Here is a 27,447-nt window from a genome sequence, read left to right as displayed (position 1 = left end):
AGGTGATCGGCTTGTACAAGACATGGGGTTCCTTACTGACCTAAAGATGTATAACATCATTGCAGCATGAGCTAAATCTAGGATTTTGTTTCAGAATCTGAGACAAAGCTACCCAATCCCTTTAATCAATTCAGCTATACAGAAAAAGGAAAAAAATGACGAGTGGGTTTGAAGACGGAAGTTTCTCAGTTCCTTTTCTACACAAGATATTGTTGACAGCTAGCTCTAGTATCAGTTCTAGCAGCGTTTTAAGTGAAGGTTCGTCCATTTTACCTTGGTGTGCAATTGAGTTAACACGTTAGGCTGGTGGCATGCGTTTTTAGCCTGGAGGAGAAAGTATGGTGGATCATTAGGGGATCATAAACGTTTAGAATGGCGATTTAATGCCATGCCGCCACAATACAACGCAACGTAATTATGGAGAATGATAATTATGATGAGACGAGTAGCGGAGATGGCGAAGACGTGCTTGGCGAATCGAATTCCTGTTTATTATTGGATGATGCGGAATTGTCGCTTCCGCGCGTGCGAGCCTCGTCGGTCGCTAGGGGAGACGGTCACGACTCCTGCAACGCTCAACCTCAACATCAACACCATCCTTTATTGAATGCCGCTGTGCGTTCTCCAACGTCCCCCACGTACAGTTTGTGCGGGTCTCGCCTCCGTTGGATAAACACTGTAGAGCAGCTGCTACTGGGAGTCCCCTATTTTTACCGTCCTGCATTGTCTGTGCTCACTCACACGAAGAGGGAACTGTGTAACGTCAACGGGAAAGCACTGAGCAGACGACAGCTTTGTCATAGGTATCGCGATACTCGTCACTCGAATCAAATTTCTTTCATATCAGTCGCTCACTTCCCCTTTGAGCAAGTCAGACGCGATTTGAAGTGCGCTCCCCAAGGCGAAAGCAGGATATTTGCTACAAACTGCACAGAGTTGTCTTCATCAGCAGCAGCATCAGTGATCAAAACACAGGAATTTAGCTGTAGCATTTCCAGGAGTAGCGAGTCTTGTGATAACAGTAACTGCAGCTACTTCAGCGGACGTTTCACCAGCTTCTTCGCCATGCCTGTCCCGGAGAGTTTCCGTTCGACGTGGAGTACTGATCACGTCCCTGCTCTCCACATCTCTTCCACGCCGGATAAGCTGAAAAAGCTAAAGGAAATACGACGAGATGATAATTTTAACATCGAGGTAGGAAAGCTGTTTTTTGATGGATAATTTGATTGTTATGTTCATAAGACTGAATAATAAGTCCTCCTCTATTTGAAATCGATACCATGATTGATTTGGGGAGGGGGTGCATGCAAGGTCAGGGGGAGGGGGTGTGCACGAATTCCTGAAAGCCAGTCACTGAATGTTCTTCATATGGAACCATCTTCTACCTCTTGGTTGCTTTGATCCATTGCCGAAAATATTTTGGCACCTATCATCCCCCCAACCACGGATACAAATCGACACCCTTGCTGATAACAGTGAAATTATGTCAGTCATAATGGCTAAAATATCACCGCCGATATATCACTTGTATAATTGCTTTATCATTTCAGTATGGTATGTCACTGATCATAACTACTAGTAATAATTGATGTATCTCAAGTTGTGGTATATATTTGGCATATAGTCTATTAGTATCACTGGGAGTCGATGATAAGTTGACTGCTGATAATATCTCTGATATAAAAATTGTTCATACCACAAACTATATATATATCTGTCTCGTGTAGACAGCAGTTCTTGGCATAAAATCATTGCGATGATGAGTTTTATTGACTCTCTAACTCCTAGACCGACCGACGGTACATACACCTACAGAAGCATAGATAATGCAACCATGATCCATATCATGTGTGTTTAACCAGAAGGTCCATGGTTTAACACTGCTTAGGATCTAATTATATCCATTGACTCAGAATTTTTCTATTGACTCAAATTCTGTAGCAATCGATCGGCATGTCTAAACTCTAAAGGTTGAATATTGATTAGATTTATTGAATGGAAAAATGAAAGGATGGTATTTCTCAGTCATATATCTACACTAAGTGGCTATGCAGTCGTTCGCCTCGTACTTGCTAAAGAAAAGCTGGAAGCATATAGTCATGGTTGATAGTTCGGATATGAGAGTGTCTTGTTCTCGAATTGAAACGTTACAAGTCATCTAGTTTTGGTGCCTTAATGTGAAGAGGCTTGAACAAGGCTTTAACTATATAAGAAGTGTAGTTCGCAGAATGCTGCATCTGGAAGGGGAGAAAACTACCACCACTACCACCCATCCCATTCACCATCATCCCCATCATAATCATCATAACTTTCATCATCACTACTTATCTTCATGAGCATCACTTCACCACCATCATAATCTCAATCGAAACCATAATAAAAATCTTCATCATAACCATCATACACCATGCATCCACAACCATCGTTGCAAATTAAAAATAAAAGAAGACGATTCGGCATCTGTCCTTTGTTTGGGATGACTTATGACGTATCGATGACAATTCCTCAATACTGTCAAAGTCTTTGAGGCAAATTCTTGTTGTCACATTAGGGAAGATGACTTCGATGCCAGCGCATGGGTGCCAATGAGTAATGTGTTTTGGGATTAATCTCCCCTCGCGCAGTTGATAACACCAACATCTCTCCAAAAATAATTGACGACTCAAATTGTCAAAAGAAATGTAGGTTATTTTGAAATGACATATCGACACCCCTTTTAATATCACCGCTCTATAGTTACAGATCAAGTTTTCAGTGTCACTACAATTTGATTATCCTTTCCTGATTAACGGGGTATTGTGATTAACCTGATGAATTTCCTTCATTCTGTGTGATGTCAAGAGTGGATTTAGTTATCATGGTAATGGTTTTATTGCGTCGAATTAATAATTATACTGTTGATGAGCAAAATGTTAGCAATGTCTAATGTGAAATTTCGAAGAAAAATTGATAAATCATACTTTTATAATTATAGTTGATATTTAATAGTATGTTTAGATTCATCCTACATGCAATCATTATCAATATATGTGGCCTGTTCATCAAAATCGTGATTGTCGTCGTCGTCGTCATCGTCAGACCCAGTCTTCTTGAGCAGAACAATACTAGCTTATCATGTTCACGAGCAGACAAATAATGTTGCCAATTTAACATGACACCATTGATGATAGCAAATAGAGATATCGAGGAAATATGGTTTCATTTCTCGATTGAATAGCAGCATCATTTGATTATGACCACAGACAACAGCTCACCGTGACAGCAATGTTGTGGCTTGGTGGTTACTAGTATGTCATTGTTAGTGGCTTTAATGTATTTTGTCTGAGGTTTGTGGAATAAGATGTTATTTAGGTATTACTAACAGTAAGCAGACCTTTACCCTCAAGGCTCAAGGTCCTATGTTATAGAGTTAACATTTAAGACATGTAGTAGCCATCGGATGGGGGGGGGGGGCATCGTTCTTGTTATTTCAGTATGAATTGCGAGAGAAAATTTCCATCGAGTGAAAGGTGAAGGTAGGGTTTGGACTTTGGAAGTGGGTTCATTTATGCCCCCCCCTCTCTCTCTCTCTCTCTCTCTCTCTCTCACTCCCTGTATCATTCGATGGGGGTACCCCGTACCATGAAGCTACGCCAATAATTCAAGGGTTTGATTAAATAGATCATTGGGATGGAATGAAAACTGTTATGTGGAACGTGTTTCATTTACTTTGACTGATTACTATTTTCACATTAACCACAAAGTATATATATACATAGACGGAAGATGCGTAACGAATGGTTGAACAAAATAATAACAAAACATTTTTTTTAAGTTGTGCTTCGTCATAAAACTGCGATGCTGCTGATGCCATTATACGGCTGGCACTTAATTACAGCTGGTGCTGGTCAATACCTTTTGATTACAGAACAAACATAATATTATCAAGAGCTGCTTCTGTGTTTGTTTAGGGACCGACCGGGCTTCTAATGAACAGACAGTCCGAACTTCATGATACCCCTCTCAACCTTGGTCAAATACTCGTTGAGTCGTTATCAGCTTATTATACAATCTTATAATGTATTGACCATTGAGAAGTTTGTTTTTAGTTGAATAAAGCTCTGTTTGACCGTAATCCCCTTATCAACATTTTTATGAGATTTGTATTGTGACAGCTGTACTGAGTCACTGTATATAGAATACGTTATAAGTACTTAAAGATGGGCGGGGCCTATTAAAGAAATGGCGACGTGGGAGGTCATAGTACAGTTGTGGTCTTTTTTCATCGCATTGGTTTGACATCAATAAATGGGCTTTTGCCATTTTCTAAATGCGTTTCTGCTGAAATTAATACAATCTAATTTGTTTCTACAGGGTGCCTGGAATCGATTTGATCGGCTCGTTGAAAACTTGAAACCGCTCCTGTTGAATTTCAAATTTTGACTATTTGATGATAAATAATATTTCGTAACGAAATATCTTTGTTAAGCCGCCTTTCACAAAAGTCACCAAATTTACCTTTTTTCATAGTAAGATGATGGACTACTTCTGTTCATAATTTTATGTCAGTTTTGGAGTGGAAAGCAAACACCCCTGGACGATACAGTCATCACATACTCAAACTTATGTGAATATTGGCTTTTCCTGGCTAACCTTGATAATATGAGATTTTGAATAACATTTTACAGCTCTTTTTCCTTCTTCTTCTCTTGGTAACGCCATGTTTGGTTGTTATGATGGTGGTTGCTATGTTCACATTCGTCTTTAGTATTATAGATACATTGTATTTTCATTGCTGAATGTTGAAGTAAAAGCACTTCAGCAGTGGTTGAATAAATAAAGGAGCATTCCAAAAGAACTTCAAAAAGAACTTTTGAAAAGTAGTTTGGCATATTAAACCATGAACCATGTATGGTGCATGGACTTATACCATTGTACTCTAGTATTGAACTGATGTGAACCAATGTTTTTCAATAGAGTGAGTATGATATTTTAATAGATCAGTTATATTAATTCTGTTATTCATATCTTAATGATTTCATTACGCGATGAATAATATAGCATGCCCAGGTGATCATGATAATTGAAAAATCTCGTTTCTTGTTGATACCTTTCGTGATGGCCTTAGACTAATAGCCATGGCCCTTCGGAAAGATGTAATTTGAACCTTACTGGTTTTAATAGACAAACAAAATTAATTACAGACATAATTTAAACCGTGTTCAAAGGTCAAGAACAATTTCTCGTTGTAATTTGGTTATCACGAAGTCATGATTGAATTGTGTTTCAAATTAAATAAGCTCTTGTATTCCGTTGGTGTACATTATAAAGATAAGCATGTTATTCCAAATGGTATTTATAACTATTATAATGTAAGGCCATTTAAAAAGGGGGATTTTCTTTCAGGGTGCAATCATGTTGTGATAGTCGGAAAGAGAGGGAAAGGAGGGATGTACAGAGAGGGAGGAAGAGAGGGAGGAAGTGAGGGAGGTGAGACAAAAAGGGATGGACGGAGGGGGGGGGGGGGTGAGGGGAAGCAGAGTCACAATGGAAAAGAGAGAGGAAATAATGGAATACATGACATGAGAATTCATCATGTATACAAACAAAATTAGTACAAATGTAGTTTGGGAATGAGTGAAAATTCCTCACATTACTGTGCGTCATTGGTATTAAAAAATGAGACAAATTTGGGCCGTCACATTGGGTTTTCGTAAACATTTGAAAACAAAAACCGTAATGACTCGAGTACACCATGGGCTAGTAACTCCCTGAGTACACGGACTTCCATTATTTTGGAATAGAACTCCATCTCCCTTGAACTTGGGAAACCATGTGAATGCGTCTGATAAAGTTATTATGATTCCCGATCCTTCGAGCATGAAATAATCTCTGTCAAGGGTGATTTGATGTGCTTGACCGTGGCCTTGATGCTTTGTTTCTTCTTTTGTAATACAAAAGAGGGTTCAGTGAGAGCAGCGAGTCGATAAATTTGCCCTTTCTCTTTTGTATAATAGGTGTGATGTTTGTTTTTGTTTTCTCCGGTCTTATACCACGGACAGACGTTAGAGTCACGTTCGTACTTTCATTGGCGTTGTTATGGGGGCAAGGGGGCACATTCCCCACATTAAATTGTAGAGAACGGACGGGTTAGAAAGAGAGATAATGAAAAGGGGCATCATAAAAGCGAGACAAAAAGAAGACGAAAAAACCCATACTTTCATTGGCGTAGTTTATGGGGGCAAGGGGGCACATTCCACCCAATTAAATGGTGAAGAACGGGCGGGTTAAACAAAAAAGAAGAGACATAAGGAAAGGAAGAGGGGCATCATAAAAGTGAGAAAAATAAAGAAGATGAACAAAAAAACCATTCCACACAATTATTGTTCCTCGAATTTCATCCACCTATTGTGTTGTCCAGGTCTGCAATCTACGTCACACCAGGCAGTGATATATTGTATGTCAACAGTATATAGTCAACAGTATATACGCAACAAAATAATCCTGATATCAAAAGACGGATCTTAGCACGTCAGTAATGACACGCGGGGGTGTGAGCAATCACAAAAGTTACAGAGTAAATACAAAGAGATTCGTGCATACAGAAGGTAAATAGAACTACTGTGCTTGAGTAGGTGCGTGAGTATATTCAAATCAAATATTGTACCCTGTCCAATAAAGGCGTTCATCGTAAAAAGGAGGAGTATATGGCTACTAAATTCTCATCATTTTTATTTCCTCATTTGCACTGCTTTGTACACAAAAAAATGCCCCCAAAATGTGCATGTATAAATGTAACAATGTATATTTGGTTTTATTATTGGGACTACGTGAGAACTTCATCTTGGCATACTCAAAATTGAAACTAAAATTTCGACTTGTCATGCTTGTAAAACCATGACCATGTTGTAAACGAATACACAATGACTTGATACTGAAAGGAAAGGTGTGTAAAGAATAGAGATTATGAAAGGACATACTAAAACAAAGGAGGAGGAAGAAGAAGAAGAAGAAAAATTAGAACGGTAAGAAGGAGAAGGGGTGTAGAGAGGAGAATTGGAAGAAAAAAGAGAAGAGAAAAGGAGAAGAAAGTGGAAGGGGATACATACGAGAAAGGCAAATAAACAAGTACTTAATAACAATAAATATTTATTATTAGAGAGGAAGCAAAAAAGAAGGCAATTGAAGAAGGTCTGTATTCGAAAAGGAGGAAGTTTTTATAGGAACATTGCGTGACAACTAACAATACAATTCTGCTCTCTGACCTGTGAATTCTTTAATATTTCATAATGGCAGTCTGACATTTCTCTCAAAGACAAAATCCTCGAAAATTGAAAAGGAAAATATTTTCGCGATTACGGTGGAAGGGGAGTGGAAAATCCCGAAATACAAATTATTGATAAAAAATGGGAGAGAAAGAAGGAAAAATCAAAGGCCAAGGATTTGAGGGAGTTTTTGAATAATAAGTGCATGGAGTAGAAGAGGAAATTGTATTCAATAAATCCTCGATTGATAGTCAACAACAGGTGCTGAGCTTGTACGTGAATATCAAAGGGAAGTCTGTTTTCAGGAGGGGTCGTTCACATCTGAAATTTGTGACGTCCCAACTTCGGAAGTAGGTCGCATTCGTAAAAAAAATGGCAGTTTGTGTCAAAAGAAGCTGGTAACGAGGAGGGGGTCTTTACATCGGGAAAATACGCTCCAAATTTTGAAATTAGGACTCGTAAAAACAGTGCCCCTGAAAAGCGAACAAACCAACAAACATAATACACTAAATATTGGTCTTCCAAAATGAGCTGAGACAAACCCCAACTCCGTGGTATACCACAGCTTTGACAAATTTGAAGGTTTTTAAATTTTCGATATGTTTTTTATATGTCATGTAGTTTTGTACGCTTACGTTAGAAAGCTTGTGAGTGCTAATTATGTTGTTTACACTATTTGTATAGCTACATTATTTGGAACCCATCAAACTTGATTCTATAAAAAGGAGATTATTTGCGGAATCAGTTCAGGAACCTTGAAGCTTTATCATTATAGATTTCTCGGAGTTTAAATAACAGTAGAATGCCTCCCCTTTGATTGATTGTTTTTTCTGCATGTGAATAGGTTCATTTTTTATTGTCGAATTTCAAACAGGATTTATGGAAGTCATTCGTGCGTGTATTCATGTGTTTGGGTCTTTGGGATGAGAAGGCATTGATTTAGTAGAAAAAGATAAATTATAATAGTTAGTGCACGTCATGTGCATGAACAACTATTTTAAAGGGGATCGTGGGAATACGGTATTTGATTGTTACCCAAGTTTCCATAATAGGCTTTATCATTTTTTTTCCCTCGGGGGAGGGGGGGGGGGGTGTCACTCCATTTCAATTCACTTGCCATCATTGTGTTCCAAGTCTCTAGATCTATATTTAGTGGTATTGAGAATATGCCATCAACATCAACACCCTTTGGGTCATTTAGAAAGCCACTGTCACAATTTTATCGTCAACACTTCTGCCATAAACATGAAGTAGGGGTGACCCCGATGTAGGCCTATATATCCACGTCTGCAAAATAATCCCGAGAAAAGATATCACTACACATAACCTTTTTTTCCATAACAGATAACCAGAGTTATAACAGTATAATAAATTTGGATGATTGACATCTCTGCTCAGAAAGTCGGAGCCAGAAGGGCGTATATTACGCCCTTATGGCTTTTGGCAGACGTTTAGTTCCTAGACAGGTAAAAGCAATAAATATTTCCTCGAGTCATGTCGATATGTCTTCTGGGAGCTGGTGGTGAACATTACCAGACCCCGTAGCTTGCTCCTTGTTTCCTTCCGGAGGTTGATTGGTATGTATACGTTGTCATGGTGATTGATGAAGAGCGATTGACATGTTCAATGACAGACAGAGACGAGATGAAGATGATTACATGATTGGAATATGTTGACAAGTTTATTCGAGCAAAAGGATTTTCAATGATAGACCCTATAAGTATTTCACTGTCAGGGACCTCAGAACGATGTACTAATATCAGAATACATCTAAATGAAACAATAATTCTAAGCGATTCACTGCCATTTTACTTTTTTCGAAAATGTGCCATTTCCATGATTGGTTTCTGTCGACAAATTTATTTGAGCTATCGTTCACTAATACAGATTGATAAATTATTGGGGTGTATTTTGTCCAATATTTTTTTTTGTCGATAGCATTTTCCCCTTCATTAAATTAATTCTCCTTGATATGCTAATACATGAGATCGTTAGTCATCTGTTGACATTAGCCTGTACAGCTGTTTGCCTCGGCTTTGATTTTTTTCTGGATCTATCTCGATTTTTTTCCTTTTAATCCAGAAATTGTCACACAAGGGCGGATCCTTTATTTAGATTGATAACGAGACACCTTTGTAATGTTTATGGTGCTTGTAAGGATGTATTAACGCAGTTCTCACGTATAGCACCTAAAATGTGTTCAGGTGTTTACTAACACCTAATAAAAGGAGTCACTAGCATGACTAGTTGTAACAAGTTGCATAATGTTTGTAATCGTCGAGTGTATAGTGTTGTTTGTTCTCTGACTAAGGTACTTGTTTCCCCATTCAAGGCGATCCATTTCTTTCTTCAATTCCATAATTTGTCCACATGTCACAAACAATACATCATCTCATATGATTGAAAAATCTCTCATCGATTCGACAACACAAACACCCATTTGTTTCCGGCTGTCCGTACAGCGATGTTACCGACTCTCTTTGTGTGTGAATTTATGAACATGACTCCTATAAAAGTCCAGTCAGATTATTTTTCTTTCTCTTCGACCTGTTTTTGAAACCCGATTCGAGAGCCTAGAGACATTAGAATTCCCCGAGTCACTTCAAAATAACAACAAAAAAAGTTTGAGAAATTCCCTGGACTCTCGTCCCCCATACAATACCGCCAGCCTTTTCTTCGTAAAGTATTTTTATGACACGATCTTGTAATTGGAGTCGCAAAAGTTTGCCAGCGGTGTCACCGTTTTTATGGAGATGACCACATTTTTTACACGAATTCTTCAAAACTCTGGAGAAATTTCTGACGGAAGGAAAATATCACTTTTGAAATTCCTCAGAGCAAAGCGATCGCACAAAGAATTCGGAATGCAGATTAGTTCATTCGTGCACAATCTAATTTTAGTTATTTGAAAGGACTGGAATGAAATCAATTTGAGTAGAATTAAATTTGATATTTATTGTAAGTTATTGCAAACGTGATTTCTTTTTTTATAACGTCTTGGTATGAATAAGTGCAGACTGAAATCACCATGACAGGCCTAGTTCTTGAAGCCAGTTTTTCGTGCAATGTACTTGTTTCCCTAAAATGGGATCTTACCAAGCCTGTGCACTTTTTGTTATGTTCATTCACCATACTCATGATCATTTAAAAATTAACAGTGTTTCTAACTTTTGCCCCCAATTATCGCTAAATTTAGTTCGAGAATAATGGATTAATGAGCTCGGCGTACCTATAAAGTCGTTCCACTAAACTGGTTTTAATCATTATGAAATCTCTCTTTCTCTCGTTAGCTTTCTTTGATGCAATCCCTTTTCCTTTACCAGTATAATAAACTGGCATAGGGTATTGAATGTCATACATTGTATTGGCTTTATCAATCTGGGGCAGCAACAATCGGTTATGAGGCTAATAGCAGTCGTTTTGGCATTTTGTTTGCTAATGACGTCAACGTTGTTGCGAATGTGGAATACCGGTGACTTCTTTTGTTGCGAATACATTTCGCTAAGTATAACTCCCAGACATTGATTTCGATGAACAGTTGTCTGTAAAATGTAAAGTGTACGAGATTGGTAACTTCACTTCAAAATGTAGAGAATTGAGAATGAGCAAACATGAAGGAACGAAATTATTGCGTAGAGAATTCTCCAAACTCACCCCTCCCCAAGATATTTTGGTAACAATATGGGCATATTATTCATGTTCGATTTGTTGATCTATTCCTTGAGATGGCCCCTTCTCTATCAGGAAATATGGCTAAAATACAAAAATACTTCCCATCTCCCCCTCCCCCTCCTTCCCAGTGGCGTATCCAACAATAGGGTGAAGCCAGTGTAGCTCCGCCCCTACTCTGTTCAATTCAACTTGCATTTAGGCTACTGCCGATGGGACTACCCAGATGCGTTTCACCCCATGTCTGGGAAGGGACGGAATTCAGTCCATTATTTTTACATTTTTTGGATTCGCCACCGCCCCCATCATTATTCCGCCTTATTCAAAGACAGACTGTATATTTTAGACACGCCCATGCAGTCTTGTTCCTCTTTGAAAGCATATCCTGATTGACTGTATCAAGTAAACGTAACGCCTCACATATACATCATCATCGTGATCAAATAACTCGTCATGATCAAATAACGCATAGTGCAATCATTCTCCTGTTTATTCATGCACCTCTGTTCCCAATTTTGCGGGTTATTTTATGTCAATATGATGTCAGACGGTAAATATGCTTTCTACGTCTAACCGATCACATTTTCTCACAAAGAGTGCTGTATTTTGACAATAGTAATATCCCGCGCCTCTGTTATCAGCCCATGCTACCAAAACTACATCCATTTTTAGAATGAGTCATACTTATTGAAAAGAAAAGGAAGAAAAAACAACCAAGCCTTACAGCATTTAGTTACTAGAAGGCCATTTTTATGAGGAATTAGATGGGTGGCATTTTTATTTCTCGTCTTTTGTGCTTTAAATTGACATCTTTAGAAAATGGCGTGCGAAAAGTCGAAAGAGGTATGCGAAAGGAGTGTCAATTATATACAAGACGGGCAACAATGGCCTCTTTTTTGATGCTGTATAGAATGCACCTGTTCTTGCTTTATACCAATGCAAGCCCTTGTTCACAAAACGGAAATTCAACCTGCTCATCTGGAATGGTTATGAATTGTTCCCCCAGTTACACCAACAAGACCGAGAACAGAACTGGGGCTGTATAATTACTATATAGAAATATGCAGTCAATCGCAAAATTGCAATGGCCAATCAAGAACATTGTTAGATTGACCCTGAACCAATCAGACTGGTTGATTCATAATGTACAGTTGATTTTATTTTTTTAAAATCTTCAGAGCCATTTATACATCTATACACAGAGTTTGGCCAACTTGGTTTCACTGGGTCACAAAATGCAACATGGCGTATATTCTTTTGTTTTTGCTTGCCCAACAAAGCAGTAGCCGCCATATTGTGTCCAACTCGAACCGGGTTGGCCAAACTCTGTGTATAGATGGCTCTGGTGTTACATAACCCAGAGCGCCAACTGATCGGGCCGTACACAAATCAAATAGCCAACAATCGGTCGGTTCGAAATCGGTGTGCCGTCGGTGTTAAGGTGTGACTGAGGTCTTATTGTATGTTTTAAAGGTTCGAATTTGATGAAAAGCAATGTTTAAAAGCCTCATGAGATAATCTTTAAATATAGAGAAAGGCAGTGTATAAGAGGAAGAACTCCGGTTATTCCTCCCCTATTAATGTTGACATTTCATCGACTATTGTCATTCCGTATTTGCTTACCCTTTCATCTCCAAAACGAATGAAAATAGTCCTGAGATTTTTGTCCCTGCATTTCCTCTTCGCAATAGTATGCTGAAGCTTCATTTTTAAAAAAGAACTACATCCGTGTCAAATTGATATATCTTGGTATTTGTGTAGGCCTACGTGCTATTTACAGTGAATAAAAAACATAATGACATGAAATGAAATACAGCTCATGTTTTCTGGTTGCTCCTTTTTTGTGGGGGGGGGGGGCACTAGTATTCGCATAATGTTTGATTTACTGATATCACATTATCGCTTGCAATCATTTTGAATTGTCGTTCTGGAATGTTTAAAAGATAATCAATACCCTGTATTGTTAGTAAACGGACTTTGGTCGTTCTACTTCAAATCTGATTTATGATGCCATTTTAAAACCAAAGTAAAGGGACTCAACTTGATTTTAACCCGCTAACATTTGCCATCTGTCTGATATACCCAGGCTCTCTACTACGTAACTCAGTGCCTCTGTCAGAAGTGTGCTTATTTTATGTGCACATAGGAGTACTATATCCATCTACTAAACAATCCATCTTTTAAAGCAGTATAATTGGGTAACCATGGCGATTTGTTATGAAAATCGCAGCTCAATTTCGGTCGTCAAATTTGTTTCACTTAGGCCCGAAATTACGTGACATGTTGCACGTTCACCCGTGAATGTGTATATACAAGTTTTACATTTACAAGGGGGAAGGTCTAGGCAGAAATCTGACTGCATAGGTGTTTCAGGGTCTCTGGTTTTTATCAAACTCATTACATACAGAGTGAGTCCAAAAAAAAGTTTACACCTAGAAAATTGCCTATTATTTTAAAAATCATCTATGGACAGTAAATAATTATACATCTTATGAAAGAGTGTTTTATCCCAAATCATTTGGTATCTTTTTTGTGTGGTATGTGTTCACGCTTGAATGAACAGGAGGCATTGTTTGCGAGAGTGCAAAAAACAATTTGCGCCAAAGTTGCTTGTGTGATGTTTGAATAAAAACAATTAGGATTCGGTTATTAATTCGGTCTTTGCAGATCCAAATAACATCCCTACCAAAATTAATCATGCAACACATATTAAATATCGAATATCAAATATCAATGAACATTTGAGCGCGTGTGTGTGTGACTTTGCTTCTGCAAAAGCATATACAATGCATTTCATTTGATACATTCAATTCATTCTCTCTCTGCGCTAATCTAATAAAGAAAAGGAAAAGAAAAACGATAAGGGCTGATAAGCACATTTCTTTTCTTCTCGGAAATCGGAATTAGTCGATATGAATGAAGTGTAGTTGAATATCAAAGTATATTGGTATGAAATACTCCTGAAATTTAGAGGATTCAAACAATTTGTGATCCTACAAAAACATGCAAATTGAATCGTGTATAATTATGATGTATTTAAACATGGACCTACTACATGGTTCAACTACATGTACTATGTAGACATTCGCTTTCTTTTATATCAGTATTTCTAAGCGGCTGTGATCCTTAGAAGTTTATCCATATCTGTGAATGAAGCTCTTCGCAAGAACAACATTCGCTTGACCCGTATCTGCGAAAGAAGAACATCTTGATAAATTTACACAGGAATTAACATTGTAAGGAATAATTTCGATATTTTTTTTTAATACATTTTTTCAATATTGTTCAGACCATCAAGCTTCAAATTCAATTCTTGCAAAAATGTCTAGTGGAGACTGGAGATGCTCTCAATCTCATTGGTATTTTAATTTTCCTCGCTGCCTTACGCCCGAGTGCCGTCCTGTCACATCTAATACACCGTTATCTTTCTAGAGGTCACCAAACGACAATTTAATTTATGACCGTGAACTTGTTGTGACTGCATGGCCGGACCTGAGCAAGTTGACGTTTGGGTCAAGAATTATTGTGGGGTTCATAATAAATGAAAACAAAATTGTAATTTTTCTATTTTGGGTTGAGCCTAGTGCGCCCCGCTGCCTGGGCGTTAACGCCGCTAACCCCTGACCCCCAAACTATGGTATTGCCCGGTTGGGGAACATTCCTTCCTATCTGTCTTATCTGTCACGTCTGTGTGACTGAAATTAATAATATAAAATATCATTCATGGCACTTCAGGAAGTGTATCAGATTTTTCATTCATGAATGACCTTCGGCTTTCTCTGTTGTTGTTGTCGTTGCTGGTGTTGTATGTGTGTGTGTGTGGGGGGGGGGGCATAGTGATGTGTGAAGAAGGTGCTTTGAAATCCAACGCTTGCATACATAGACCAACCTACTTATTATTACAACAATAAATGATTATGATGTTATTTCTCGTCTTATTTCTATTTCAGTCACATTTAAAATCAACTGTTCGGTATGTGTCAATCGTGTTTTGTTTTCATTGATGTCATTCAGACAGCCATTTGAACCTCATCGTTTCCATTCATAACACAAGTCATCATCCCCAAAGAAATTCCCATGAGCATGATGAGTCCAAGGAAAAAAAGAAGAATTCCCCAAATTAAACAAACACACCGAGTCATGCACTTTTAGATCAAATTTTTAATTTTGTTTTTCGGTCCTCTTCAATAATTACAAGTGGTTAAAGGCTAACCTAGCTCCAAGCGTTGGGAGTCTAGACCAGTATCGTGAGGACGATGTCCTGATTTTTCGTCAAAATTGACTGAAATCACCCATTTCCTCCCATTCATTACATTCAGACAGCATCCGAACCTTATGAGAAAATGGAAGCGGTTAAAACTCATTTTAGATCTAATCTTATTGTGTTGTACCTTGCCTTGCGGATGTGACGTAAAAATGTATTGTTTCCGATTATGTTTTTAGGTGATTCGGATGGTGTATTAAAATGTGCTAGATTTATACTCTATCATTTTTAATTGGTTAAATCTACTAACAGCAAAAACAACAAAACCTTCAACCAGAACACGTTGCTATCATTATTCTATACCACATCATATTTTTAAGGTACTAAACATTAAATGCATCTCTATCCACTTATATAGTCTTTATTCCCATTTATAAATTTGTCATTGTGTCTGTCACGAAGGTAATAAACTAAGATATCAGGTAAAAGTTGAGGGTTTGAATAGTATTAAAGCCAGAATGAACTTGAGAAAAAAGGAGACAAAAATTGAAACAAAAGATTGGCTCTGACTGGTGATAAGCGCTTCATAAGCACCGTTTATATTATTATTATTAAATGAATTAAAGTTTTTTTTATGTTTCATTTTCTTGTTTGGCGCATGAAGATATGGTTGTCTTGATAGCCTCAAACGCTACGGATGCATTCATCATTACTTCTAAAAATGAAAACAAAAAATAGTTCTTAAATTTTTCAATCCGTAGCCCCCAGTTGAGTCTATTGGTTGTCGATTGATGGGATATCCTCATGCATATAGCACACATGAATAAAATCTAATCGTATTGACAGTGCGATGTCTATTGAAGACAATCGACTGTGATTCGCCCTTGATCGTAATTTCCACTAATTTGATTTCCACCTTCCTTCTGAAGGTGCTTGGTCCGTTGACCGAAGATAGCTTTAAAGGGAAATCCTACCTTCATGCATGTAGCAAGTTGCTCTTGAAGAAAGCAGAAAAATCAGAGAAGCATACTGCTGAAATTTTGAATAAAATCGTACACAATATTTGAAAGTTATGAAATCTTAAAGTTGCAATCGCTGTAGGTATGTGGTCTTCAAATTTGCTGATCGGTAATGTAGTAGCGGCCAACTTGATCTCATATTTATGACATGCATACCTTTCTTATTAGTTATTATTATTCCGATTCCCTTCTAACTTTGGCCATGGTGTTGGATATTTCTGCTTTCATTTAAATAAACTTATTACAAGGGTTGGATTGCCCATTAAGTTTAAAGACAGATTTTCGTTTTATTTCCAAAACTAGATGCAAATACATAATAATGTAATTTCAGGAATAGTCGAAACAATTATGATATTTTATATACACTGGATGTGTGGAGTCATTTCATTTACAACACATGGTTTAAATAGATCTAGGGTTTAGATTTTAAGTAGCTCGGAAAGAAAATCATCCCAAACATTCCTTCTCAAATTCCTTTCGGAAAGTATGCTTTACCACTGCCGTGACGTGTATTTCCTTCATGAAATCAGATATTCATAACCAATAAGTTATAAATCCTTGTCGGTAAAATAGGGAACACAGGCGAAGCCAAATCTACTCTAAAATCATTACAGCCTATTGAGCAGAGATTTAGGATCTTTAAAATTCTTCCGAAAGTACTCGGAAACCGGTCGGTAATTGATGACTCCTGCCCTAGAAGCGGTTCCAGTAGCGATGTTAATTGGGGGATAAAATTGCGGAGGATGAAATTAGGATCCGAGTTATTTATAAAAATCAGTTCATAAGGATATCCAAAGTGGAACATAGCGGAGTAAAGTGGGTAAGAAGGGCGGCGGGGGAGGGGGTGTATGTGGACACGTCTTTAAAGGCAATAATTTAGTTTGGGTCATGCGCTTGCATGGTGCATGACGGAAACAGTACTGTGTGGAAGCCATTATGTAGTAGGCCTACACAAGAATTGGTGTATATTGTGAGGTTTTAGAATCATCAAAATGATAATAAATTGACCTTGTATTGCTGAAATACTATGCGTTGTACACACACGTGTGTATATTATATGGGACTTCACAAGCATGTGGCGTGAACGTTTGGTCCAAATATTTCTTGTCATATTTTTGAATTATGAGGGTATTTGAAGAGCCGGCATTTTCTACACAGGGATACTTTTTAATAACCTTCCACACTAACGTCGCGAGAATGAGAGAGCTCATATTTGTTTCTCTCCTATCCCAGAATTCAACATTCTCTATAATTCATGCTATCTTTATCTTCGGTCTCCCATTTTACGAGTGGGCTGTTAAATTGGGTATCCTGTGCGGTGTAAACGAAGGGTTGGTTATTAAAAATCTTCTCCCTATAGGTAAAGGGATCGAACAAAATCACGTGCACTGCCCACTGCTTGTGACTTCAAGAAACTCGCGGACCCTTGCTGCACTTTAAAGGGGGAGAGCGTGTAATCTTTGTTTCCTTTATGAGCCACACAAAATGAACGCCATACAAGCACACTAAACATCATGCATTGATTGATTTTTATTCGACAAGCTTCCAATATACAACAATATACAATAATAACAGATCAAAAATAAGTCAGCTTGAACAGGATAACCCACGAAAGCTCGAGAGCTTATTTCCAGTGGGGTCCCTTACAGACATGTATACAATTAATAAATTAAAATAGTAATATTTACAGACAGATAAGAAAATTAAAAGAACTACTTATTAAAGATAATAATAACAACATTAAACTGATGATAGAAATGATATTAAGTACAAGAAGAAAAAGAAGAAGGAGAAGAAGAAAAAGAGGAGAAGGAAGAAGAGGAAAATAATGATGAATTTGTAGAATTTCTATAACGTACGAAAACATAAGTATATACAACATGAAAAAGTATGAACCGACAGAAGAATAACAATTTCAATCATATAACATGTCATTCACTTCTCTTCTCTGACTGTCAAGTATTAGGTATTCCTTTAATTTCCTCTTAAAATGATCATAGTTTCCTATTTCTTTTACACCATTGGGAAGGGAATTCCAATGTTTTATGGCATTGTAATAAAACGAATTTCCAATACTACCTACTCTTTCTGGTAAGTTAAAGTTGAATCGTCTATTTCTTGTATTATAATCATGTACGTCAGTAACAAGATCGAAGTTGGATCGAATATAATGATTCGCCCTAGTATGATATATTTTATGCACGTGATGCAATGCGAGTTGTTTTGATCTTTGGTCGACTTCAAGAAAACCAGCTTTAGAAAGTTCGCTATAGCCAACATGAGTTCTTGGACCAGAACAGTTGATAAATCTCACCATTTTGTTCTGTATAATCTTCAACTTCTTTTGATCTGACTTGTTTATGTTACTGTACCATGCAGGGTTAGCATAGTCAAATAAACATTGAATAAGAGCAAAACAGAGTGTACGTCTTGCTTTTAAATCCATACAACTTTGATATCTGTACAAAAATTTCAGACGAGAATTTGCTTTTTTTACAACTGATTCTACTAAAGATGAAAATGAAATTGCGCTAGCCAACTCAATGCCTAAATACTTCACAGACTCTTTTCTCTTGATTGCTTGATTATTGTGTGTCACTTTGAATTCAAATGACTTTTTAGAACTACTTTTAGAACAAAATAAAATGCTTTCTGTTTTTCCCAAGTGTAAAGAAAGCTTATTATCAGTCATCCAATCGACACACGTAGACAGCTGTTCACTGAGCTTTTCCTCAATATATTTAGGATCAGGATTTGAAATTTTTGAATAGAGTAGTACGCTGTCATCTGCGTACAATAATAGTTTGAAGTCTTTTATACAAATACACATATCATTTATATAACTTGAAAATAGAATTGGGCCTAAAATACTTCCCTGAGGAACACCGCATGTTATAGGCATTAGTTTGGAACGAATATCATGAATGGCCACTACTTGGTGCCGATTAGATAAGTAGGATCTGAACCAATCTAAACTTGCCTTATCAAAACCCATTAGTTGTAACTTCTTCAATAAGACGCAATGATTAACTGTATCAAAAGCTTTTTGCAGATCAAGGAGCACCATACCAACAAAGCGTCCTTGGGAAGTTTCTCTCCTCAAATAATCAGTCAAATGAATTAGACATGTTTCAGTCGAATAATCATGTCGAAAACCAGATTGAAATTCATAAATTATATCATTTTCTTTGAAGTATCTTTCAATTTGAACACAGACCGATTTTTCTAGAATCTTTGATGCTACGCTTAAAACACTAATAGGTCTATAGTTGCTAACATCAGTTTTATCTTTCTTTTTATAAAGTGGAGTCACTTTTGCTATTTTCATATCTTCTGGAAAAGTACTCGTCAAGATAGATAGGTTCATTAAGTAACTTAGAGGCTTAAATAAAACCTTCGCACCATCTTTTAGAAATTTAGCTGGAATCAAGTCTAACCCAGTACTTTTTGATACATTCAACTTACGTAACTCTTTGAAAACAAATTGTTCACTGATTGGTAATAACTCGAAGCTGTTTTCACGTACACCTTTTCTTTCGTCAGACTTCTTTTATAGTGACTATTTTCATGGATAAGGTATACAAAGTGAATTAACTTTATTTCATATGCTGTAAATTACCTACTGCATGTATAAAGTATAAAAGATGCCTAGCTCAGAGCCGGTTGAGTTCGTTGAAAATATAACTTATAAGCTTAGTGTCATTCACCGAAAGACGAAAAGCTTCTTCGTTTTTCTTATACTAATCGTCCTTTCCTCTTTTATTTCTGTCACATTGGCGATCATGTTATTCAAGCATTGGGCTCTATCTCCTGCTCTCCTATAAAATAGAGGCCTATTCCAGGCTAAATCAAACCTGTTTTTTTTTTCCGTCTCGCATGTAAAGGTATTGCCTTGTTTTTCTTGAAGGTGTTAGTGAATGCTTATCACTTCAGTCCACTCACATGAGACCCGGTATGGCGCTGAGATGCATGGGTTATGACCGGTTATTGCCTTCAATATCAGTTTCATTATGTCATGTGTTGGAGATAATAACATTATTAGATCCGTCATGTTTGTGTCGTAGTATAACGGTCAAGCCCCAGTTCGTGTTATACTGTGACCGAGGTCAGCGAACTCTGCAGTTGATGCTGTTAGCTTTGATTGATGAAAAGGGAAACGAAATTAGAGAGTCACCGCCCATAATTATGAACATTTTTCTCTTATTCGATTATAATGCCCGGTGTAATGTGTCATACTTTTCAAAAATCAAAACAAGATTATGTGAATGATGAACATGACTATTTCACAATAGTACACTAATAATAGTTTCTAGCTTTCCAACCATTACTATCATCATTAGTGGTTGAACAAGAGAGGGCACTATATAGTATTAAAAATGTAAATTGTAAACGATGTATGTTGCCAAAAACAAAATCTATTCAGACTCAAGTCACAAAATTGTGGATTCCGTGATTTGGAATCTTTTATCGGAGAAAAAATATGGTATTTATTGATGAAAGACGCAGTCTACACTGTTGGTATTGGTGTAAATAAATTTCATGGTGAATAGCGAAAGACAATAATAGACTTTGTAGTTTTTAAAGCTTCTACCAACCCTAAATTTTGTGGGCAAGCTTTTGTCCACTAACGTGTACAATAAAAGACTCGTCATTATGTTTACAGCAGCCCGAATGATGAACTACAATCTGAAATATTTAACACGTATTATTGTTTGTAATAAAAAGGGCCACGATTGCTGAGTAATATGCATTTACGTTACCGTATACTTTTTATGAGTAATTCGGAAGACAAGCCTGTTTACTTTATCTTATCGTCAAACTTTACCTTTAGACTTGTAAAAGTAGCACAGTCACTGTAAGAAGGGTAAAAGATGGCCTTGTTGTTGTTTTGAGATACGGCCTCTTTCAGAGAGATTTCGTGATACATGCAGGAATGTTGTACCTTCATTTTCGCGCTAGAACACAAGCAAATAAAACATCGGCAACATCGTCTGGGAGTCACGTCTCACTTGAATCATGCTTGAATCCCCGTAAGAAACACCGGCTACTTCCTTGTAAATGCACCCAAAGGACCAGCCACAGGGGCTTGCCCGATGACGGTGAAAGAAGAGGATATGTGAGAGGGCGGGGGAGGGGTGCTTGCCATGAATTTATTGTGTGTGTGTGTGTGTGTGTGTTGTCTGTGTGGGTGTGTAACCCTCCCCCCCCCCCCACGAAAAAGGGGGGTATACCATAGACGTAATACGTCTATGGGTATACATACGTGTATCTTTTAGATATGATTATTTACGTCTGGGGACCAACCTTTATCGCCACTTACCGAAAGAGTCTCGCATCGGGGTCCTCTGAGTCAGTTTGTAGGCGAAGACAGAGAGATGATCCTACCACGGACTTTCCGCTAGGCCAACTTACATCTCCCAAGTGCCACCGTCGTATACAACTCTTTTGCTCCACAAAATTGGTTGGGAAGGGGCTCACGGGCTTACACATTGTACAAAGTAAAATAATTGTATAGTGCTCGTACCCGCAAATGTCATGTTCCCTAATAATGTTCCCTAACAATGGTTTCTGAACAAAAAGGCAATTTGGTGGTGCTGGACAGTGGAATGGCGGTTTCGGGATTGACAGTGAATAAAAAGAGAGACGGCAACCCCCTTTTTCCTACTATGCTGATAAAACGTAAACTCGAGACCCCCTCTTCATCCTATCCCCGAATTTCAATTTTCAATAGTTAAGTAGCATTCGAAGGAAAATAAACCAGTTAATAATGCGCGATCACTCAAAATTCAATACATTTGACATTCACCTCGGATTCCTGAAACATTAATCACTTATAAAGTGTGATGCTAAGCCCATGCACTTCTTTAAATCAGTATCCATTTTTGTTTCAATACAGTACTGTTGTACAATATATTTTAAATCACCATCACTGGTAAGACTGGTATACACGTTGACCCTGTTCACTTATCATGTCTGTCACCTAGCGGTTGCCATCTTGTAAGCTATACACAACCAGGATGCGACGGGACACATCATTATCTCATTAAAATAACACGTTAATGCATTCCTTTGTACACAGTGCATCAAAAGAACAATGCGGATCGTCAGTGCCTCTCCATGTGGCATCTCCTTGTGCGACTCGTTGTGATGAGAAAAGTGAGAAGAAAAAATGAAGATATAAACCAAATAAATCAGGGACATAAACCGTAACTTTGGAAAGTGGTTAGTGAAAGTTGAAAGGTCTAAGAATAACGACAGGTTTTATTCAACACGACTTGTGTGGGTAGGCCTGTTTGTAAGAGGAGGTTTGCTTTTTATCGTTTGTTTTAGGATCGACAATAATTATGTTAAAGAGCAGTTTCTTCACACATATACCTTGTCTTCATAAAGACGGCGGTGCATGAATTTCATTTGCATAATTAGCATTCAGGAGTATATTCGCAAAGTGCTTTTTGTATATAACTGCACCGTACATCACTCTGTTCGATGTAAGCTGTCGTGGCGCCTTTGTATTGTTTTTATGCCCCACCCTGTGCAATGATGTACGAGCTCCTTGTAAAAGCTATGCTGTCGTGTCTTGTATATGTTATGTCGGCACTACAGTAAACGGAATGTAAAGTTAATGAACGTTGATCGATGGCATGCCAGATAAAATTAATATACAACAGACTCCGTGCTCCCATTATCATAGTAGCCGCTGAAGAAGTCTTCTATCAGTGTCTATAGCCCACATAATAATATCCGACAATAATTTTCGTTTATCAAGCGCGCTTAACCCGATCGCAACTACTTTCGAAAAATCGACCGAAGGCAATTTTAGGAGCAATGTGCGTCACAGTCATATTGAATGTGCAAACACGAAAATGTACGTAATCAGAACATGATTTCTATGGGACATACAATAGGGTATTGAAAGTGCCCCTCGAGTTTCATTTTTGAAAATAGTTGAGAACGCTTTTTTTTTTTATACATTCCTTTCTTAGACTAATTGTTTTCTCGAACCTGTGCGATATGTTTGAGACATGTTCGTATACAAGATATAGGCCCTCCATTATATAGAGTACGTCATCAAAATCCAAAAAAAAAAAAATGATTTGATTTCACCCCCCCCCCCCCCCCCCCCCCCCCCCTCTTATGAGTTTGATGCCAGCCCGAGGGGGAACTCCCCCTTTAAAATGTATACGAATGTAGTAACCGAGCACGAATGGAGTAATGTTTCTTTGACGGTGGAGGGCGTTTCCTCTGTGGTTCCTCTAAAGAGTTCAGAGACGGGTGACTATCATGGTGGAACATAGCAATGATGCTCAAAAAAATGGGGCAGATGGAAAAAGGGAAGAAGAAGGAGAGAGAGAGAGAGAGAGAGAGAGAGAGAGAGAGAGAGAAAGAGATAGAAAAGAGAGAAGAGAGGCGTAGACCCTAATATGGATTGGGTATAGTATAGATGTAAAATAAAGATATCACAATTTCAAAATGCTGTTTCCTTATTAATAATTATGGCATTTACTGGAGGCATTTGCCGAAATGAATCCCAAATTCCCACTTTGAGTTTCAAGTCTACAGTCTTTCATGCGGCATGTTTCTAAAAAAAAAAAATCCGTATTATCTCAAAATGTCACTTTCCACTCCAAATCCATTTAAAACACATTCTGAAACCAGTCAGGAAATACAGGAAACAATCCCTTTTCAATCATCCTTCAAAAAGGAAACTCCTTCATGACCCCTCAGCTCCATTTGGGTCACTATGGTAACGCTTCATAATTTTCTACATGAAAAATTTGAATTTTTAAGAGTCTTCTTGTCAAAATCCCCAAAGTTGTTGATGTCTTACTTCTTTAATTTCTTTTTACTTGGTTTTTATTTTTTGCATTTGCCTGTGTAAAAATAGTTTTCGGTAAATTAAGTCCGACACCCCCCCCCCCCCCCTCTTTCCCTCCCCCATCCCCTTTCCCCCTCAATTCAAATTAGCTCCAGCTACACCCCTCCGTTAAGACTCTGTTTGAGTACGTGTCCTATCGGTCTCTCCTCTTAAAATAGATAGGCAAAGTACACTATTTACACAACGGAGATAGATTTCACTTCACACATAGCTAGGATTCCTTTCTCATGTCGTCATCTTGCTTGTTTCATCCTCCTTTGTTCTCTTATTGTGACGTATACGATCCCTGTTAGAAGGAGCACCGTCTTTAATTCTTCAACGCCAATCAGGAAATGAAATTCACCTCCTCCGCTCAGATCTGTCTGTCTGGCGTAATCGAAAGTCGAAACATCCCCGGGGTCGGCATAAGTTTAACACACATCTCAAAATCTATCATTTTGGTTTATTACATTTTGGTTTATTTTAGTGACCTCCTGTAGCGGCGGAGATACTTACTTTGACCATTCTTTTACAAAAAAATAAAAAGATATTTAAGTTGAGAGCAGAGTGAGTGAGATTAGATTAAAACAGCGACAACTAAAAGATAATCCTGCGAGAAAAATAAAAATGCATCCACTCCGTTGATATATAGCAGCTGCATCTTTTATGCGAACGAGCTTACTAATGATGAACATAATTATACGATGTTCTTTCGTCACTATGTTGTCAATGTAGTATTTAAAGAAATGTATGATTTAACTATTCTTTACTCATTAATTACTGGTGATTTATCAGATGGTTTTGAGATCATTCTCAGAATACACGTTGATAATTCCGTTTTTAAATGTTCCAAACTTTAATGAAAGTACCAAATTTGCGAGATTTCGATGTTGAACAGAAATTGCTTAATAACCAAAATGATTATGTTTTCTTAACAATGATAATAGCTCTCGGGAAATATTTCCCGACACTATCTTACTTTCATAACGGTGACGAATCAGAAAGATGTCTATATTCGGTGAAAGGTCTCGATGTCTCTATGTTTGACTGAAAGAAAATACAATACAAACACACACCCACATAATTATCTCTATTCTATTATTCTCTATGGAGTGTCTATTGACTTATCCTTGGCGTAGTTTTCTTTTCCCACTCGGGTGCCAAATGGGTTTCGTGATCGATTTTTGGTTTTAAAAGAATGCCTTCTGATTCATAGGTAGACAAACATGGTTTTGATTATCATTTTATTTTGAGAATGCGTTCATGTCGTCTGCGAGAGAATGAAGTCTTAATGCTGTTATTGTTCCAGTTTCGTTGAGGTAATGCGTGTAATAACAAATAATTAAGGTTGCAGATCCGTGGAAAACAGGGGCGCCTCCTCGCTTCACCCCCCCCCCCCCACATACACACCACCGAACCATCTGCCATATGTTTGAGTACCCCCTATACCCCCAGTACCAGCACCACTTTACAACAACAACTACTACAAATTATTTTACCAAACATCATCTTGTATACCGTGAAAACAAGGGCCTTTTTTCTGCTTATATGTACAGTTATGTTTCTTTGAGTGCTTGCCAACTATATCCTTTGTCTGTTAATTGTTTTCTTCAAATTGGTTGATGCATTTACATTGTAATTACATGAAAATGCATCCAAGGTTGAATGTCGGGTTATGTTTCTCTGAATTATATTGAGCTGTGTATAGAAATCTATAATGCCGATAATTGGATTAGCCTATGTTGTAATTGACTTTAACCATGTCATAGTATGCCACATAAAGAGAATCATTTTGGTATAACCATCCTTTGCGTGAGAAGTAGAAGAAAAGAGAGAGAAATACGGAGAGAGAGAAAGAGTGAAAGACAGAGAGAGAAAGAGAGAGGAAGAGAGAGAGAGAGTGAAAGAAAGAGAGAGAAAGAGAGAGAAAGAGAGAGAGAGAGTGAAAGAAAGAGAGAGAGAGAGAGAGAGAGTAGTAGGCTACATGACTTCCCCGTCATCATGAGCATAGTATATTTTCAAAGGACATTAATTTTGTTAGTATGATCATAATGAAGTTATGTTCAAAGGAATTACATTTTCAATATCGAGTTTTATTGAACTTCTATTTGATATTATCTTTGAAGAACATTACCGGGGTTATCCTCTCATTCTCATTGCTTTATCGAACTCACTGTGTGCAAACAACCAGCTTCATTGTCACTGTATAACATTGGACTATATAGAGACTGTTAGACTGTCCACATCCATCGTCAAATTATTCCTCTTACAAAAATAAATATGCTTCATTGTTTTCCTCCTCCATGTTTCTACAAAAACACCACAATTCCGCACTAATTTGGTCCGTATGACGAGGATACTGACAAAATAATAAAGTATTACGTTCATGAATATGAGCATATCTGTAAGTTGTTTGTGTATTTTAAAGAATAAAAAAAAGGATAAGATATATTAGCCATATTTCCATGGCACAAAATAATGACATAACAGGGAAGCCCTTGTTTAAAAGCCTCGGGTCTTTTATTTTCTATCTTGTATGGTTTCACGATTCACATCTTAATGATGTTGTTATTAAATTCAATCTTCCACATTTTGTTCTCCATAATCATGCAGGAGGTTACAGAGACAGAGGTGCCTGCCAGTCGGCTCCACTCGGGGTCCCGAAACGGTAACGGCCACCTTCACCACCACGACGACGACACCGAACAACTTTCCGATGACATCCAGTCCTTACATCGCCAACCCAAGAACCCCGAGTACTCCGAGTCCGTCACCGTATCGCGTATCCCCGCGCATCAGGAATACCGCTACGGCATGCGGTGCGACATCGAGAACCCCCGACGTTACCGCGACGCAGTGCAACTCGTACCCGGTCAGACCAACCCCGGTCGGTACTACAGCACTTTCACGCAGTGCTACATCAACAGCTCGTACCGCCGCCGCCGGTACAGGGAGACCGTGTACATCCGACTCAACGCACCGAACCCAAAGCAGTACTCCACCAAGGTCTTCGTCTTCCCCCAGTCGGTGAGGGAGACATTCGTCAGCGAGGTCGATCACCATGACGAGGAGACGATAAAATGGTACAAGGTGGGCGTCAAAATGGAGGCCAGGGACTATGTGTCGGTCAAATTCATGCAAGTGAATTGATTCCAGGCGAATATGTGTGTTGCCATGGTAATGAAACATTTCCATATTATCATGGTAGACATTATGAATAATAATGTATAAGGTCTTTTCTTTTATGGAGTGAAATTATGCACCATCGCTTGCTCGAACGTTGGCTGTGTGGACCGACGGAGACTTGACCGAGCCACATCCATTCGTATTCTATAACTCATCGTGTATCCAACCAACATCTGGGTTTAACCGATTTGAACTAATCATGAAAAGATACTGTTTTTATTAAACTAAACATGCTAAAGGATAGATGAAACATCCGATGCATTGGTAAAA

At 37.9% G+C, this 27,447-nt stretch overlaps 1 protein-coding gene across 1 annotated transcript; it reads left to right on the top strand.

Moving 5' to 3' along the window:
- Nucleotides 1–305: 305 nt before the first annotated feature.
- On the top strand, nt 306–27,447 carry LOC100889020. The gene is made up of 2 exons (XM_003726450.3): nt 306–1,194; nt 26,605–27,447. The coding sequence occupies exons 1-2, from the start codon at nt 418–420 to the stop codon at nt 27,139–27,141; spliced, it is 1,314 nt and encodes a 437-aa protein (XP_003726498.1). The 5' UTR covers nt 306–417; the 3' UTR covers nt 27,142–27,447.

The sequence above is a fragment of the Strongylocentrotus purpuratus genome, unplaced genomic scaffold (assembly GCF_000002235.5).
Source record: "Strongylocentrotus purpuratus isolate Spur 01 unplaced genomic scaffold, Spur_5.0 spur5_scaffold_2, whole genome shotgun sequence".
NCBI lineage: Eukaryota > Metazoa > Echinodermata > Echinoidea > Camarodonta > Strongylocentrotidae > Strongylocentrotus > Strongylocentrotus purpuratus.
This window is presented reverse-complemented; position numbering and strand designations above follow the sequence as displayed.

Bases quoted from the DNA above. Each gene is read 5' to 3' on its own strand.
- LOC100889020 (XM_003726450.3), top strand. From the start codon at position 418: ATGGAGAATGATAATTATGATGAGACGAGTAGCGGAGATGGCGAAGAC. The intron at 1,195-26,604 runs GTAGGAAAGCTG...ATAATCATGCAG, and splicing joins ATGATAATTTTAACATCGAG to GAGGTTACAGAGACAGAGGT.